The sequence below is a fragment of the Aulonocara stuartgranti genome (genome assembly GCF_965226115.1).
Source record: "Aulonocara stuartgranti genome assembly, chromosome: 15".
Classification (NCBI taxonomy): Eukaryota; Metazoa; Chordata; class Actinopteri; order Cichliformes; family Cichlidae; genus Aulonocara; species Aulonocara stuartgranti.
Window position 1 is genome coordinate 33,408,456 of NC_138951.1, and position 18,856 is coordinate 33,427,311.

Consider the following 18,856-nt stretch of genomic DNA (forward strand, 5'->3'; position numbering starts at 1 on the left):
CAAGGCAGATTTATGCATGAGATGACGGGACAGGAAGCTGCTACTTTCCCACTGTTATAAAAGCTGTAGAGTTTGTTAGTTTTTTTGCATTTCTTTAATGCCTTTCAATTTAATGACACCGTTAAGGTTTTTTTTTAATTAAGCTAAGTGTTTAAGTGATCAGAAAACATTTCTCTTTCTGGTTTTCTTTCTTAATTCCTGTCAACAGCTTCTGCACCATTTAAGGTTGTTCCCTGCACTTTAAAGATTAAAGGTCCCTCTTTGGACACACAAGGACTGTTGACTTATGTCTTGGCCAAAATGGGAAGTTATTTTTAAAACCCAATTAGTCTTTAGGAAGAACAAATAATATTTCAGAGCTTCTGTTGTAGTCAGTAGATATCTGCATCAAGACCTCCTTCATGAATGAATTTTAAAACATGTTAAGCTACCAGGTATCGTAAAAATCTTCTGCCATTCACCTCATTTGTCCCGTCGGACACGGTGAAGGAGAACCAGTCGGCATGTTTCTCTTCTTCACTGATGTCGACGTACCTGATGCTGCATGATGCCAGGTCAGCCTGCGTGAAGGTGCTGATCCTAGTGCCTAAAGAGACAAAAGAGAGAAAAGTAGTCGTTAAGCCCAAAACCTCCATTATGTTTGTTATTTGATCTTTCATATGAGATCTTTCATATGAGATGGTTTTACACTGCTAAAAAATAGGTTATGCTTGAGGTTGCAGAGACATGTTGTCAAGTGATACAACATCTTCACAGTACAGCTTAATATTGTCATAGGAGTAGAGAAGAGGGTCATTGAGAGCAGCACACAGAGAAGCTTTTTGTTGGAAGGATACAAGTTCTTCCTGTTCTTCTTGTTACTGATAACCTGACCGCTGTCTGTTTTGATCTTCTTCTTCTGGTCTTCTTTTCCCGTTTCTCTCACAAAACGCTTCCTCTTACGGTCCCTAAAAAAAGAAGGGGGGAAAAAGACTTTAAATTATAGTTTGAAATGACCATTTGGTGGATACTGAGTCATAGGGAAATTTGTACCATTTCATCATTTTCTTCTGCTGGTTAAGGCGATCGCCTTCATCTCCCATGAGATCAAGGACAGCTGAAGAGGCCTGCTGTTCAAAAGCACTGCCCTCTCCACCGAGACTCAACCTGTCGACGCATAACACAGGACAAAACAGCATAAAACACAAAGCCATTCACATTTTTTAAAGAAACAGATGCAACAGTTTAATGCCTCACCCTCTCTCAGAGTCAAAGTCTTTAGGTCTGTAAGGGATATAATACTCTTCATCTTTGCCTGACTGCCTCTTTTTCTTGGTCTTTGGTCGCTCTTCGCCATCTTCCTGCTGACCTCTTCTTTTACCACCTACCACTTCTGAAAACACCCCCTGGTGGAAATAGAAAGAATTACATGGTACAAAGTGACAAAGCATGATACAGAGATCCTACTATCTTCCTCTTCTAGTTTGTATACAACATCATCTACATCAAAACTGCACTTTATTTTGCTTCTTCTTCATCAGACAGCACAAACAACTTTCTCATTTTGACTCAAATATTGGTTTTGAATGAAAATGATGAAACAATCCTGGGTGTTTATTCAACTTGTGAGCAGGTTTTCTAATCCACCGTACTATTATTATTGACACTAGTACATGTTCGTGCTGCTGGCAAACTAATACACTCAAGAACATATAGCAAAGCAAAAAAGTGAAAAGTAGGTCTTGCCTACATAAATAAACATAAGACAGTTGTGAAACTTTGACATAGTAACATCTGCAGTAATATTTACACCTGTGATGACATCTCACCAGCATTAGCCTTATTTTGAAACCAAGATTGTTTACACAGAGTTTGTAATTGCAGAGAAATGCTCCATTTATTTTGGTCATTTCATTTTTGAGCAGGAAGCTCACCTTTCTTGTTATAGCCTTTAGACGAATAGAGAGTTTTCCAATTAAATACATATTCTTTAAATAATGTTCCCTCTTATAAAAAGTAGGATAATTTAAAAAAAATTTTAAAAAATGTATTATACCTCTATTACTTAGAAAAAAACCTGTTTTTTTTCTGTTGTCTGTTATATAACGTTAGTGATGCTCATTTCAATTCATTTCTTAATCAGCTAAACAGGTCAGTTAAGAAACAGTCAAATATTAAGTTAAATTTGAAAACGGTTTAAAAAAAAATATCCCCATTCCAAAATGTCACATGACAATCTCATTGGCTCACGGAGTTATGATGTCACTACACGATCCTTTGAAGTTTTTCCTTAAACAGGGGTGACACACAGCAGTTTTTTAGTTCGTGTCTTCGCAGCATTTGTGTTTGCAGCCTTCACACGTTCACCACAGAAACTTTTGGAAACCTTTTCAGAGTTGTCGTGTACAACCTTCAACATGTATCCAACAAGACACCAACCAAGGCAAAAAGATTACGCCGCTTCTCCTTCCTGTCGTGGCCGGCCAATTTCCCCAAATGACCTCTTAGCCGTCCAAAGGGCATTACATGACAGTAAGAAGGAAAACTACCATCTCCAGAATAAAATTCAACAGATTGAAGAAGAGAAACTTCAACTGGAGGAGAAGTGTAGACAGATGGAAGCGCAAAATAAGAACCTGGAAGAAAGACAAAAACGCCAGCCCGACATAAATATTATTAATGAGGGTTGGGGAATCAAGTTTGGACAAGCCCGAGAGCAGATTGTCTTCCTAATTAAGGAAAACAAGCAAAAGAGCGTGGAACTAAAGGAGATGTCCAACCAGCTTAAAGACAGCAAAGCTACTGTTGAGAAGACAGAATGGGATCTCCAATATATGGACCAAATGAATCGGCTGCTCCAAACAAACTTCGATGAAGCTGTGAAAAAAAATAAAGAAATCCTCCAACAGAAGGAAGAACAGGAGAAAAGGCAAAGAGACATGGAGCACAAACTCAAAGTCACGGAGGAAAAATACAGAATGCTGAAAGAGAAGGTGGATGATACTCTGCGCCAAAATAAAGACCTTCTTCACGAGAAAAAGCAACTAGAAGGGGAAAAAGAAAAACTGGACAAACAATGCTCGCACATGCAGAAAAGGATGGAGCAAATGGCGAGAAACAACTCCGAGCTCACTAAGGGGATATTGTTGGAATACAACAACTTGAAGCGCAAACACACTGAAATGCAGGCGCAAAAGCAAGAACAAGACAACATACATGACGACCTGCAGCGTACGCTCCAAGATATCCACAAAAGAAATGAGGAGCTACAAGACATGTACAAAGAAGTACAACAAAGAAACGCAGACATGCACAAGGACAAGATAATGCAGGAGGAAACATCCAAAGAGCTCAGGGAAAAGCTTGAAGAAAAACAAGCAACGTTGGAAGAGGTGGAGAAAACGTGCAAGAAGCTTGAGAAACAAAACAAAGAAACCATCGATGAGTTGAGAACCCTCATCCTGGAAAAAAAAGCTCTTGTAGAAAACTGCATGAAAAAGAAGAACAAACGCTTCCGCTGGCCCTGGAGGAGGAACTCTACTGCTTCCTCAGCAGGTGTAGCCTCGTCTTGCTCCACCTCTGTTCACCTCCCCAACCAGTCCCGGCAGTTGACTGTCCCCTCCTGAGCCTGGTTCTGCCGGAGGTTTCTGCCCGTTTAAAGGCAGTTTTTCCTCCCCACTGTCGCCTAGTGCGTGCTCAGAGGGGATTGTTGGGGTTTTCTCTCCTCTACCTTGTTTCATTATTTACTTAACTTTTTGTGCTTACTTCATTTTACCTTGTTTCATTATTTACTTAACTTTTTGTGCTTACTTCATTTTACCTTGTTTCATTATTTACTTGTTTAACTTTTTCTTTTTCAACTTATTCATAAAACAATAAACCAATTGAATTTATCCTTTGAGTATTTTTCATCTTTTCATCTATAACTTTTTCAAACATTCATATCTGTCGTTTATCTTCTTCTTGAAACCTCATAAATGGTGAAGGAAAAATCCTGGAACATGGTTTGAAACACTGAAATTGTTTCAGCTGAAACCGGCAAAGTCATACGTGTGTGTGTGTGTGTGTGTGTGTGTGTGTGTGTGTGTGTGTGTGTTACTCTGTACATGAAACAACTTTGTAGAAAACCATTTTCCTGTCGAAACATTAGCAAACACAAACAAAGTGTTATTAACAAACGAATTACTAATATCCCTCTCTATGATAGTGATTTATTTTCTTACGGGATTAAAACTGTAAATTTTACCAAACTAAAGAAAGTAATACAAAGTAATAAAACTTTTTATCATTTAGTTAAGATCCAACATCCATTCTTTTCATAGTTGGTTGCTACCACCAGAGGGCGACATGGAGTACTTTTACCCATGTAGAGAAACATAAACGCTCATATATTACACACGCACCAACATTTTACTGTCTATTACTACATCAGTCTGTTTACATTAAACTGATATTGATAAATAAACTCACAAATATAGCTTCATGAATTTGGTAACGTCCTGTAAGTCATATCGTCAAATGCTTTTGTTCCAAAATAAAAAGGCTGTTGAAATAATGATTGGTGTGGTTTTTACAGGTGAATGAGCAGCAGAATAACTACAGAGAATCTGTGAATACATGAATGACCTTTTGTAATATGCCTTTAGCCTATTAGTGCCCTGAAAGAGTGGAGATTTTACCTATTTTAGCAAAATGATCTACAAACTGTATGGGTGAATATAGGAGCTTGTTAACAGGTTAGCATGTCCAACTAACAGACAGGAAAATGAGCTATGTATTTTTTAGATATCATGTTATCAGCTGACCACTGAAAGCTCTTTCTGCATATATCTTCTACACGTTCTGTCTCTTGTCACGTGTGTGTTTATATTTAAATCATGTATGTTGATTATTTAAATATGCTTTTTCATTCATTTTTAAAAAATGTCAACAGCTGTCGTTTACAGATTCATTGTTTACTATATGCTATATATATATATGAACATGAACAAAACTGAAAACACTGGGTCACCGACCCAGGAACCCTGACAATATGTATTTTACCTGGTTAATGTGTGTGGCGGGGCGTGGTCTGCAGCGCCGCTGCAGGGGAGGCGGACGCACCTGAGCGGCACCCGCGATCACGCCTCGGCGCCTTAACGTCTGTGCTCTCTATGCTGTTGTGTTGGTATGTGTCGGGCTGTGAGCTTTAACACCGGCTGTATGCATACAGCAACCGTGTGTGAAAAGTGGTCAATAAAGAGAAGCTGTAAAGCGTGTTCATGGAAACATCGTTGGGTCTGCCGTGATATGTTTACAATGGGACTTCTGCTCCTGAATCTCTGCGCACAGCGTCTGCAAATCGGAGCTGTATGAAGTCACTTTCATCTTTAGCAGGACTGTAAGCTGTCACCTGTGAGGCGTGAGCGGTGTTTGTTTTTAACATAGTTCACGGTGGAGCTGCTGACATAATGTGGATCCGAAGATTGATAATTAGCCTACCTGGGGTTGAAAGTCTCGATAAATGCACGGCGTTTCGGCGGGTATATCGGCTTCCGCAAGTGTGACGCTTATTTTGAGCGTTCAAAAACTAATAGAATATAATTTTATATTTATATTTCAATATCACAGTAATCTTCCAATTTAGAACTACAAGTTAAAAAAGAACTAACATAAATAAAATACACTTCAGCTAATTACTTAAAAAAATAATTTATTTTCCCAAACCACGCAGAGCCGCACTAAAAGGACTAAAGAGCCGCAGGTTGCTGACCCCTGCACTAACCTATTCAGCTGCTTGTGAATGCAAATATCTAATCAGCCAATCACATGCCAGAAAAAAAAAAGGGTGATTTAAGTGACTTTGAAGGCAGCATTGCTGTTGGTGACAGGTGGGCTGTTTTACGTTTTTCAGACACTCCTGATCTTCTCAAATTTTCTCAGGAATTTACAGAGAACAGTCCAAACTGAAAAGCGAAATAAACATTTCCCTGGGTAAAAATGCCTTGTTGATTGCAGAAGTCAGAGGGGCGTGGCCATGCTGAAGGCAAGAGGAATTCTAAGCCAGTTTCTCAACCCAGCCCATCTGATATCAGTAACCACAACACATTCAAAGTCAATTAAAAGTCGCCTTTCTTGCCCGTTCCGATGCTCGCTTTCAACTTTGAAATGAGACCACTTGGACAACAGTAATGATAAATAATTGCAAATAGAGCACGTTTACAGAATTTAATGTCATTTTTATAGAGCACCTCTTATTTTAAGAAAAGATGGGCGAGACGATTTTTGAAACTAACTGCAAATTAAGCACACAATATTTAATATCTGTATTTTACCATTTTGATAAGACATATTTCAGTACTCCAAAACACTTTTATTAGACTGCCAACATGCTTACAAGTAGTAAATCCAGGTTAGTGGATCATAATTAAACATAACTCTGTGGCAAACGCAGAGTTCAGCAGGCCATCAAGGAAGAAGTGACGTGCATTTCTGCAGTGTAAAGATTCACAAATGATTTTCTCCTTAATCTACAGTCACACAAAGCGCCAGGAAAATCTTTGGTGATGTTCTCAGATGATTCTGACGCTTATCACCCAGTTCCTCGTGATGTCCTCCACACCATCAACCCTCTGTCCTCCTCCCAGTTTCTTCCTCAGCTTGCCTTTCTTATGGCCACCCCTTCCAAAACCTGACTTTTTAACTTCTCCGAGCCACTTTTTGTTCTTGGAGCGGAGCTTCCTCATCCCCCCGCCCTGCAGGAACTGGTGCTTCTGCTTTTTCTTGCGCTGCTTCATGATCTGATCCTTTGTTTTCAGCTCCGAGCGTGCTTTGTGGTCACCGGAGCTCTGTACGTTTGGACCTCGTCGGCCACGGCCACGACCTGGGAGAGGCACGACACAACAAAGAGGTTGGAGGTTATAGCTCGCAAGGCTGGAAGAGGGACTTGAAGTATTTACCTTTAGAGTTGAGTTAAAACATGGTGGCTGATGGTCTATATTTAACATGTTTGTGCTATTCATTTTGATGCCTTCCTACCTCTTGCTGGCTTCCTGCCTCCTCCGCCTGTTTCTCCATCTGATCCAGATCCTGTATCATCAATCTTGTATTTTTTCCTTCACTCCTCATAACTGACATGTTGTCAAGTGATACAACATCTTCACAGTACAGCTTAATATTGTCATAGGAGTAGAGAAGAGGGTCATTGAGAGCAGCACACAGAGAAGCTTTTTGTTGGAAGGATACAAGTTCTTCCTGTTCTTCTTGTTACTGATAACCTGACCGCTGTCTGTTTTGATCTTCTTCTTCTGGTCTTCTTTTCCCGTTTCTCTCACAAAACGCTTCCTCTTACGGTCCCTAAAAAAAGAAGGGGGAAAAAAGACTTTAAATTATAGTTTGAAATGACCATTTGGTGGATACTGAGTCAAACATAGGGAAATTTGTACCATTTCATCATTTTCTTCTGCTGGTTAAGGCGATCGCCTTCATCTCCCATGAGATCAAGGACAGCTGAAGAGGCCTGCTGTTCAAAAGCACTGCCCTCTCCACCGAGACTCAACCTGTCGACGCATAACACAGGACAAAACAGCATAAAACACAAAGCCATTCACATTTTTTAAAGAAACAGATGCAACAGTTTAATGCCTCACCCTCTCTCAGAGTCAAAGTCTTTAGGTCTGTAAGGGATATAATACTCTTCATCTTTGCCTGACTGCCTCTTTTTCTTGGTCTTTGGTCGCTCTTCGCCATCTTCCTGCTGACCTCTTCTTTTACCACCTACCACTTCTGAAAACACCCCCTGGTGGAAATAGAAAGAATTACATGGTACAAAGTGACAAAGCATGATACAGAGATCCTACTATCTTCCTCTTCTAGTTTGTATACAACATCATCTACATCAAAACTGCACTTTATTTTGCTTCTTCTTCATCAGACAGCACAAACAACTTTCTCATTTTGACTCAAATATTGGTTTTGAATGAAAATGATGAAACAATCCTGGGTGTTTATTCAACTTGTGAGCAGGTTTTCTAATCCACCGTACTATTATTATTGACACTAGTACATGTTCGTGCTGCTGGCAAACTAATACACTCAAGAACATATAGCAAAGCAAAAAAGTGAAAAGTAGGTCTTGCCTACATAAATAAACATAAGACAGTTGTGAAACTTTGACATAGTAACATCTGCAGTAATATTTACACCTGTGATGACATCTCACCAGCATTAGCCTTATTTTGAAACCAAGATTGTTTACACAGAGTTTGTAATTGCAGAGAAATGCTCCATTTATTTTGGTCATTTCATTTTTGAGCAGGAAGCTCACCTTTCTTGTTATAGCCTTTAGACGAATAGAGAGTTTTCCAATTAAATACATATTCTTTAAATAATGTTCCCTCTTATAAAAAGTAGGATAATTTAAAAAAATTTTTAAAAAATGTATTATACCTCTATTACTTAGAAAAAAAACTGTTTTTTTTCTGTTGTCTGTTATATAACGTTAGTGATGCTCATTTCAATTCATTTCTTAATCAGCTAAACAGGTCAGTTAAGAAACAGTCAAATATTAAGTTAAATTTGAAAACGGTTTAAAAAAAAATATCCCCATTCCAAAATGTCACATGACAATCTCATTGGCTCACGGAGTTATGATGTCACTACACGATCCTTTGAAGTTTTTCCTTAAACAGGGGTGACACACAGCAGTTTTTTAGTTCGTGTCTTCGCAGCATTTGTGTTTGCAGCCTTCACACGTTCACCACAGAAACTTTTGGAAACCTTTTCAGAGTTGTCGTGTACAACCTTCAACATGTATCCAACAAGACACCAACCAAGGCAAAAAGATTACGCCGCTTCTCCTTCCTGTCGTGGCCGGCCAATTTCCCCAAATGACCTCTTAGCCGTCCAAAGGGCATTACATGACAGTAAGAAGGAAAACTACCATCTCCAGAATAAAATTCAACAGATTGAAGAAGAGAAACTTCAACTGGAGGAGAAGTGTAGACAGATGGAAGCGCAAAATAAGAACCTGGAAGAAAGACAAAAACGCCAGCCCGACATAAATATTATTAATGAGGGTTGGGGAATCAAGTTTGGACAAGCCCGAGAGCAGATTGTCTTCCTAATTAAGGAAAACAAGCAAAAGAGCGTGGAACTAAAGGAGATGTCCAACCAGCTTAAAGACAGCAAAGCTACTGTTGAGAAGACAGAATGGGATCTCCAATATATGGACCAAATGAATCGGCTGCTCCAAACAAACTTCGATGAAGCTGTGAAAAAAAATAAAGAAATCCTCCAACAGAAGGAAGAACAGGAGAAAAGGCAAAGAGACATGGAGCACAAACTCAAAGTCACGGAGGAAAAATACAGAATGCTGAAAGAGAAGGTGGATGATACTCTGCGCCAAAATAAAGACCTTCTTCACGAGAAAAAGCAACTAGAAGGGGAAAAAGAAAAACTGGACAAACAATGCTCGCACATGCAGAAAAGGATGGAGCAAATGGCAAGAAACAACTCCGAGCTCACTAAGGGGATATTGTTGGAATACAACAACTTGAAGCGCAAACACACTGAAATGCAGGCGCAAAAGCAAGAACAAGACAACATACATGACGACCTGCAGCGTACGCTCCAAGATATCCACAAAAGAAATGAGGAGCTACAAGACATGTACAAAGAAGTACAACAAAGAAACGCAGACATGCACAAGGACAAGATAATGCAGGAGGAAACATCCAAAGAGCTCAGGGAAAAGCTTGAAGAAAAACAAGCAACGTTGGAAGAGGTGGAGAAAACGTGCAAGAAGCTTGAGAAACAAAACAAAGAAACCATCGATGAGTTGAGAACCCTCATCCTGGAAAAAAAAGCTCTTGTAGAAAACTGCATGAAAAAGAAGAACAAACGCTTCCGCTGGCCCTGGAGGAGGAACTCTACTGCTTCCTCAGCAGGTGTAGCCTCGTCTTGCTCCACCTCTGTTCACCTCCCCAACCAGTCCCGGCAGTTGACTGTCCCCTCCTGAGCCTGGTTCTGCCGGAGGTTTCTGCCCGTTTAAAGGCAGTTTTTCCTCCCCACTGTCGCCTAGTGCGTGCTCAGAGGGGATTGTTGGGGTTTTCTCTCCTCTACCTTGTTTCATTATTTACTTAACTTTTTGTGCTTGCTTCATTTTACCTTGTTTCATTATTTACTTGTTAACGTTTTGTTCTTACTTCATTTTACCTTGTTTCATTATTTACTTGTTAACGTTTTGTTCTTACTTCATTTTACCTTGTTTCATTATTTACTTGTTAACGTTTTGTTCTTACTTCATTTTACCTTGTTTCATTATTTACTTGTTGACGTTTTGTTCTTACTTCATTTTACCTTGTTTCATTATTTACTTAACTTTTTGTGCTTACTTCATTTTACCTTGTTTCATTATTTACTTGTTTAACTTTTTCTTTTTCAACTTATTCATAAAACAATAAACCAATTGAATTTATCCTTTGAGTATTTTTCATCTTTTCATCTATAACTTTTTCAAACATTCATATCTGTCGTTTATCTTCTTCTTGAAACCTCATAAATGGTGAAGGAAAAATCCTGGAACATGGTTTGAAACACTGAAATTGTTTCAGCTGAAACCGGCAAAGTCATACGTGTGTGTGTGTGTGTGTGTGTGTGTGTGTGTGTGTGTGTGTGTTACTCTGTACATGAAACAACTTTGTAGAAAACCATTTTCCTGTCGAAACATTAGCAAACACAAACAAAGTGTTATTAACAAACGAATTACTAATATCCCTCTCTATGATAGTGATTTATTTTCTTACGGGATTAAAACTGTAAATTTTACCAAACTAAAGAAAGTAATACAAAGTAATAAAACTTTTTATCATTTAGTTAAGATCCAACATCCATTCTTTTCATAGTTGGTTGCTACCACCAGAGGGCGACATGGAGTACTTTTACCCATGTAGAGAAACATAAACGCTCATATATTACACACGCACCAACATTTTACTGTCTATTACTACATCAGTCTGTTTACATTAAACTGATATTGATAAATAAACTCACAAATATAGCTTCATGAATTTGGTAACGTCCTGTAAGTCATATCGTCAAATGCTTTTGTTCCAAAATAAAAAGGCTGTTGAAATAATGATTGGTGTGGTTTTTACAGGTGAATGAGCAGCAGAATAACTACAGAGAATCTGTGAATACATGAATGACCTTTTGTAATATGCCTTTAGCCTATTAGTGCCCTGAAAGAGTGGAGATTTTACCTATTTTAGCAAAATGATCTACAAACTGTATGGGTGAATATAGGAGCTTGTTAACAGGTTAGCATGTCCAACTAACAGACAGGAAAATGAGCTATGTATTTTTTAGATATCATGTTATCAGCTGACCACTGAAAGCTCTTTCTGCATATATCTTCTACACGTTCTGTCTCTTGTCACGTGTGTGTTTATATTTAAATCATGTATGTTGATTATTTAAATATGCTTTTTCATTCATTTTTAAAAAATGTCAACAGCTGTCGTTTACAGATTCATTGTTTACTATATGCTATATATATATATGAACATGAACAAAACTGAAAACACTGGGTCACCGACCCAGGAACCCTGACAATATGTATTTTACCTGGTTAATGTGTGTGGCGGGGCGTGGTCTGCAGCGCCGCTGCAGGGGAGGCGGACGCACCTGAGCGGCACCCGCGATCACGCCTCGGCGCCTTAACGTCTGTGCTCTCTATGCTGTTGTGTTGGTATGTGTCGGGCTGTGAGCTTTAACACCGGCTGTATGCATACAGCAACCGTGTGTGAAAAGTGGTCAATAAAGAGAAGCTGTAAAGCGTGTTCATGGAAACATCGTTGGGTCTGCCGTGATATGTTTACAATGGGACTTCTGCTCCTGAATCTCTGCGCACAGCGTCTGCAAATCGGAGCTGTATGAAGTCACTTTCATCTTTACGCAGGACTGTAAGCTGTCATCTGTGAGGCGTGAGCGGTGTTTGTTTTTAACATAGTTCACGGTGGAGCTGCTGACATAATGTGGATCCGAAGATTGATAATTAGCCTACCTGGGGTTGAAAGTCTCGATAAATGCACGGCGTTTCGGCGGGTATATCGGCTTCCGCAAGTGTGACGCTTATTTTGAGCGTTCAAAAACTAATAGAATATAATTTTATATTTATATTTCAATATCACAGTAATCTTCCAATTTAGAACTACAAGTTAAAAAAGAACTAACATAAATAAAATACACTTCAGCTAATTACTTAAAAAAATAATTTATTTTCCCAAACCACGCAGAGCCGCACTAAAAGGACTAAAGAGCCGCAGGTTGCTGACCCCTGCACTAACCTATTCAGCTGCTTGTGAATGCAAATATCTAATCAGCCAATCACATGCCAGAAAAAAAAAAAGGGTGATTTAAGTGACTTTGAAGGCAGCATTGCTGTTGGTGACAGATGGGCTGTTTTACGTTTTTCAGACACTCCTGATCTTCTCAAATTTTCTCAGGAATTTACAGAGAACAGTCCAAACTGAAACGCGAAATAAACATTTCCCTGGGTAAAAATGCCTTGTTGATTGCAGAAGTCAGAGGGGCGTGGCCATGCTGAAGGCAAGAGGAATTCTAAGCCAGTTTCTCAACCCAGCCCATCTGATATCAGTAACCACAACACATTCAAAGTCAATTAAAAGTCGCCTTTCTTGCCCGTTCCGATGCTCGCTTTCAACTTTGAAATGAGACCACTTGGACAACAGTAATGATAAATAATTGCAAATAGAGCACGTTTACAGAATTTAATGTCATTTTTATAGAGCACCTCTTATTTTAAGAAAAGATGGGCGAGACGATTTTTGAAACTAACTGCAAATTAAGCACACAATATTTAATATCTGTATTTTACCATTTTGATAAGACATATTTCAGTACTCCAAAACACTTTTATTAGACTGCCAACATGCTTACAAGTAGTAAATCCAGGTTAGTGGATCATAATTAAACATAACTCTGTGGCAAACGCAGAGTTCAGCAGGCCATCAAGGAAGAAGTGACGTGCATTTCTGCAGTGTAAAGATTCACAAATGATTTTCTCCTTAATCTACAGTCACACAAAGCGCCAGGAAAATCTTTGGTGATGTTCTCAGATGATTCTGACGCTTATCACCCAGTTCCTCGTGATGTCCTCCACACCATCAACCCTCTGTCCTCCTCACAGTTTCTTCCTCAGCTTGCCTTTCTTATGGCCACCCCTTCCAAAACCTGACTTTTTAACTTCTCCGAGCCACTTTTTGTTCTTGGAGCGGAGCTTCCTCATCCCCCCGCCCTGCAGGAACTGGTGCTTCTGCTTTTTCTTGCGCTGCTTCATGATCTGATCCTTTGTTTTCAGCTCCGAGCGTGCTTTGTGGTCACCGGAGCTCTGTACGTTTGGACCTCGTCGGCCACGGCCACGACCTGGGAGAGGCACGACACAACAAAGAGGTTGGAGGTTGTTAGGTATTTTGATACCATAGTAGCATTTACTGGATATTGTTTTATAGTGACATTATGCAGGAAAACTGTTACTCAATAAGGCCCAACTACTAGTTGTTTTTCTCTTTCTCTGTGACCCAAGAATTAATGTGTAGGACTCACAAGCTGGTACCCCAAGGTCGAAAACACCACAGAGATGAGACCACTTCCTTACTCCCATCCTCCCTTTTTCTTTATCTCCTGGAAAAGGCTCGTTAAAGGCTAGGTGGTTTGTTTCAGAATTCACTAATGAAAGAACTCTGTATTTTATGTCTAGGAGTGTATTTTGCTGGGATGATCATAAATTGTAGCTGAGCTGATAAACTACACACAGGATACTTCTTTGTTCACAAGGCAGGAAGACGTTTCCTTATTTGGTCTGTACCGGTTTGAACTGGGAAAGCTGACACACGAACCTTTTTTTTCATCTATATAAACTGCTGTGTATCAAATAAACCTTTGAGTCGATTTGGGAAGACAACCTGAAGCAGTCTGTGTTTCCTTGTTCTCCCAAGCTGCTCCCGACGTCGTAACTAACCCAGCTGAATGGCATACCTGAGTGTTACTTTAAATAATTAGGAATCTTAGAAGGAAAGGACAGAACTCTGCTTATCGCTCACGCCACGGAGGAAACCCGGGAAGGCAATTTCCTTCAATTTTGGTGTCAGAAGTGGGATCCCTGACAGAAGGTAAATATGCGTCTTTCATATTTATATAGAGACCATATTATACCTCTCTCAGTGATCGATCCATAAAGAAACGGGATATGCTGACGAAGTTTCACTTAGTGATCCAGAGAGATACACTGACTGACTTCCTCAGTCCCCGAATAAAGAAACGGGATATGCTGACGAAGTTTCACTTAGTGATCCAGAGAGATACACTGACTGACTTCCTCAGTCCCCGAATAAAGTAGATTAACCCTTGTGACCCGCTAGAGTTGTGGCTTTCCAAATTAACACTATCAAACAATTTTATGTTAAATTACTATGAATTAATGTGCTTCTCGTTTTTCTTTTATATAAAATGTTATAAATAAATCAGTTATAATCAAGTGGAAAGACAACACATTTATACGTAAAAAATAATAATAATAATAATAATTAATTGTTTAATTTTTCTTTAAAAAAAACAAAAAAAACAAAACACGGGTCTCAAGGGTTAAAAGCAGTAAATTAAAAGCAGAAAGACACAGGGAGTTGCCTGTTGTTTTGCGAGGAGTTGCTCGCTAAGTGAGAGTTGCTCACCCAAACAAAAATTGCTAGCAATAAATTTAAAGTGACCTCAGCTGTGCCGCAGCGAAAATACTAACCTAAATCCTCCTAGCGTGTAAACCCCTCTGGAAATCACTGAACATGGGTCAGAATTATTCAAAGACCACAGACAGGTCCGATAAAAAAATCTAAAGTACCTGTAAAACCAAAAATTAATAAAATACAAAATAAAGTCTCAAATAACGGCTCAGTACAACTCCCATTTCCGGTTACGTGTAACCTACGTCCGCGAATCGGTGAAGACGTCCATGATCACGTATCCAGAACATGCGGGAGTGCTTATGTGACTGACTTTGTTTACAACTTAAGAAGTTCAATGCATTCTAATTTCTTTTCGGAGCCTTATCCCGAACGATTATCGCCAGAAAACAGGTCAGTAGAAATGTTGAATATCATTTGTGATAAGAAAAGTAGTCTGCTTAAAAAGTCCTGTAGAAAATATATGATAGAATGCCGCGACGTGATGCATCAAATGTTACCGCTATGGACAAAAGGAGGGTAAATAATGACAAAGTCGCCGATTTCTTTAAGAATCTAAAGAAATTCCTGCTAACAATGTCCAGAGACAAAAGTGACTTAAATGCAGTAACTATGTGTAAACAGAAGCCTGATGAATCCATCCTAGTATTCATAAAACGCTTTATGCACTGTTGGACAAACTAGAGGTGCAAATTTAGCTCAGTTTTCCAGCAGCCGCAGACACCCAAAGCAAAAATGAATTTGTGTATTTCATTTAACATAAAGGGTGAAATGTTTGCTGACACTGATAACAGCTTATGTTTTCTCTGCCCTATGTACCGACATGATGGAGAAGGAACATCCTCTGTGTCAGCTGGACCCTCAGCAGAGAATGAACTCAACATCCTTTTTGTCCGGTACTCTATGTCACACACTGTGCCAAAAAAAAAAAAACGTGTACAGACGCCACTAACAGGTAATCCCATGACTGGGAGCCACACTTTTGTTTCTCTCACACTGTTCAACAACATGATAACTGCTCACACAAGTGAAGGTCAAACAGTGATTTTGTCACATAACTCAGACATAGTTTATGACATAACTACACCATGTCGTCACATAGATCTAACCTACCCTATCCACTGTACTATTTCTGCAGTTACATTGCCAGCTGAATACCAGAATATGACATTATGGTCTAAAAGTGAGAATGATATGATTTATTGACTTTATCACGTACACCTATTAAAACACAATAAGCCAGTATATGTCAAGCAACATCCCATTTCTGCCGAAAAAGCCGCAGTCCTAGATGTCATCATAGGAGATTTATTGACTACAGGAGTAATAAAGCCCACACTCCTGTCAATCCTGTGCCAAAGCCTAACAAACCTGGCGTATGGCGTTTCATACAAGACTTAAGGCAAATTAATGCAGTCAACATTCCTCTGCCACCTCTCGTTTCAGATGTTCACAGCATATTGACATGCATTGCATACACATTTTACCGTGGTGGATTTATGCTCCGCTCCTTTTTTCATGAAGACACACAGCCGTTATTTGCATTCACACATAGAAATAAGCAGTACACTTGGACTCGTTTGCCCCAAGGCATGATAGACAGCTCTGCTGCTTTCTCAATGGTGCTCCACTCCTCCAGGGCTGCACCCTGATCCACATGTGGATGACCACCTCCTCTGTGCTGAAAGTGAAAAAACTGTGTCAAACTGCTACACACATGCTTCTCCAGCACCTCCAAAAGACTGGCCACAAAGCATCTGCAAAGAAAATGCAGTACTGTCAGACTTCTGTTCAATATTTGGGATTCACACTGTCTCACGGAAAACGTTCCATGACTGCAGACAGGGTCAAAGCTGTGACCTCCGTCCCTCGTCCCACTACACAGAAGGAAATGTCGTCCTTCTTAGGCATGGTGAACTATTGCAGACAGTGGATACCAGACTGTTCTTTTCATGACCACATTCTGCGTGACTGTTGTAAAAAAGACAAGCCTCCTCGAATACTGTGATCCACAGAAATGACTGCCTCTTTCAATGCATTAAAGGGAGTGCTGACCTCCGCCACTCAAAGGTGCTGCCTGAATTGTTCAGGGAATGCCGGCCTGCCTGAGAGCAGTAGTAGCTTGCTCTATCATGATAAGGGACTGCGAGAAGCTCACACTCTCACATGACACTATTCTACACACCAATCACCAGGTCACGACCATTCTAGCAAACATAACTACACAACACATGCAAATCTCACATTTATTGATCCTATGCTGTGTTCTTCTGACCGACAGGATGGCTCAGACAGGCTTGACGTTCATGACTGCATGACACGTATACAGGAATCCACAGCACCACGTCCAGATTTAGAGCAAACACCTATCCCAGACTCAGCCACGGTTTATGTGGACGGGTCCTGTTCAAGGCCGAATGACAACTCATTTCTTTGTGGCTATTCAGTGGTGACATTGCCTGACATCATACTAGAGGCTCACTCATTACCATTTCACTCAGCACAAAAAGCAGAGCTCATGGCTTTAATACGCGCCTGTGAGCTACATTTGGATAAGCATGTGACGATTTACACAGACAGTCGCTATGCATTTGGCGTTGTGCATGACTTTGGCACATTGTGGAGACAGAGAGGATTTAGATCTGCTGATGGAAAATAAATTGCTAAATTGTGATTTTGTTCAAAGACTTTTTCAGGCTATACAGCTGCCATCGGCCGTTGCAGTTGTAAAAACGAAAGGACACAGTACAGCTGACACAGACGAAGCAACAGGTAATGCCTTAGCAGACGTGACAGCCAAGGCTGCAGCTGCATCACAGCTCCCACCTCCGCAGGAAGTATTATCTGTGCCCCTACAGCTGCCACTTGTTACACTCCCAGACTATTTAGAAACAAATGTTGATTTAAAATTCATACAAGAGCAAGCCTCTGCATGTGATTACACCTATTGGGAGAATAATGACTGTACCTTAGATGACAGAGATGGCTTATACAAAATCTTAAGGGTTTGATTGCCCTCCCATATTCCCTGCTGCCAGTCCTTGTCCGACATTTTCACGGTGTGAGTCATGTCGGACAAAGAGGGGTAATAGGGGCAATAAAATCAAGATTTGTAATTGAGAAAACATCACACGCAGTAAAACGCATATTAGCAACCTGTCTAACATGTGCACGAACTAATGTAGGAAAATCAAAAGCGAAACATCAGCATTTACCACAACCAGATTTTCCATTTCATACATTACAAATTGATTTTACACATATGCCAGCACAAGGAAGCATCAAGTACTTACTGGTAATAGTGGATCAATTTAGTAAATGGGTAGAAGCTTATCCAACCTCAAAAGAAACTGCAGAAGTAGTCTATCAAAAGTTGAGCAATGAAATAATACCCAGATTCGGAATACCTCACCAGATTAACAGTGATAGAGGATCTTCATTCACATTAGAAGTAATTCAAAAGTGTGCTAAAACTTTAATGACCTGGGTCAAATTACTTCCTCAAGTCCTCTGTGAGATTGGAATGACTCAATCTGCAGTAACCAAATTATCTCCATTTGAAATAAGATTATTTCCAACACCATGGTCAGCTTCCAGAGGGGCACCGCTAGTAGAAGGTGATGTATATTGCATTGTCCACTGATGTTCACAACCTGATAGAAAAACTGAATAATAACTATCAGAAAGTTTGTCTCTCTCAGCTTTTCCCCTCCACAGTTCCACCAGTGGAGACAAGGAGACGCATGTTGGAGAAGCCACTAAAACCAAGGACTCTCTGGGAGGCCGCGCGTGTTCCAGCCCCAGACTGTACTGGCAGTGACGAAGAACCAGCATCCTCACAGACGGACAACCTCAGTGGATTCATGCCAGCAGGGTTAAGACCAGCCCAATCGGACCATCTCAGGCGTCGGATCAAGCAGACGACATCTCCGGCGAGCCAGCGCCCGGAACTAGAGCAAATAAACACACACGGGTAGATGACATCTCCGGCGAGCCAGCGCCCGGATCCAGTGCACACACGCAATCACTGATTAACACACAACGTCTGAAAGAACAACGACAAGGTACTCAAACATCCAGCAGGAACAGAAAGCCAAAAGTACCACATGATGTCTAACCTGATAAAGCCAGACTCATTTCAT

At 40.1% G+C, this 18,856-nt stretch overlaps 2 protein-coding genes and 1 long non-coding RNA gene across 6 annotated transcripts; 1 reads left to right on the forward strand and 2 right to left on the reverse strand.

Annotated features, from left to right (window-relative positions):
• Nucleotides 1-477: 477 nt before the first annotated feature.
• On the reverse strand, nt 478-5,114 carry LOC309689367 (ATP-dependent RNA helicase DDX54-like). Its single transcript, XM_082505730.1, has 4 exons — nt 5,023-5,114; nt 1,237-1,385; nt 1,033-1,146; nt 478-947 (listed from the first exon to the last, which is right to left on the reverse strand). Exons 3-4 carry the CDS (start codon nt 1,080-1,082, stop codon nt 656-658), a joined length of 342 nt encoding a protein of 113 aa, XP_082361856.1. The 5' UTR covers nt 1,083-1,146; nt 1,237-1,385; nt 5,023-5,114; the 3' UTR covers nt 478-655.
• Nucleotides 5,115-6,171: 1,057 nt separating this feature from the next.
• Nucleotides 6,172-12,450, reverse strand: LOC309689368 (ATP-dependent RNA helicase DDX54-like). 4 transcript variants are annotated; one of them, XR_014271341.1, is made up of 6 exons: nt 12,023-12,450; nt 7,608-7,756; nt 7,404-7,517; nt 7,204-7,314; nt 6,997-7,088; nt 6,172-6,841 (listed from the first exon to the last, which is right to left on the reverse strand). XR_014271341.1 is itself a non-coding variant. In XM_082505731.1 (6 exons), the coding sequence occupies exons 1-5, from the start codon at nt 8,871-8,873 to the stop codon at nt 7,076-7,078; spliced, it is 471 nt and encodes a 156-aa protein (XP_082361857.1). In that variant the 5' UTR covers nt 8,874-10,092; the 3' UTR covers nt 6,172-6,841; nt 6,997-7,075. The 4 variants fall into 4 exon arrangements, 2 of the variants coding, with proteins under 2 accessions (XP_082361857.1, XP_082361858.1); XR_014271342.1 differs by lacking the exon at nt 12,023-12,450 and adding an exon at nt 8,601-10,088; XM_082505731.1 differs by lacking the exon at nt 12,023-12,450 and adding an exon at nt 8,790-10,092.
• Nucleotides 12,451-13,501: 1,051 nt separating this feature from the next.
• Nucleotides 13,502-18,756, forward strand: LOC309689503. Its single transcript, XR_014271422.1, has 2 exons — nt 13,502-14,150; nt 18,416-18,756. It is a non-coding gene; the product is annotated as an uncharacterized lncRNA (long non-coding RNA).
• Nucleotides 18,757-18,856: the final 100 nt, after the last annotated feature.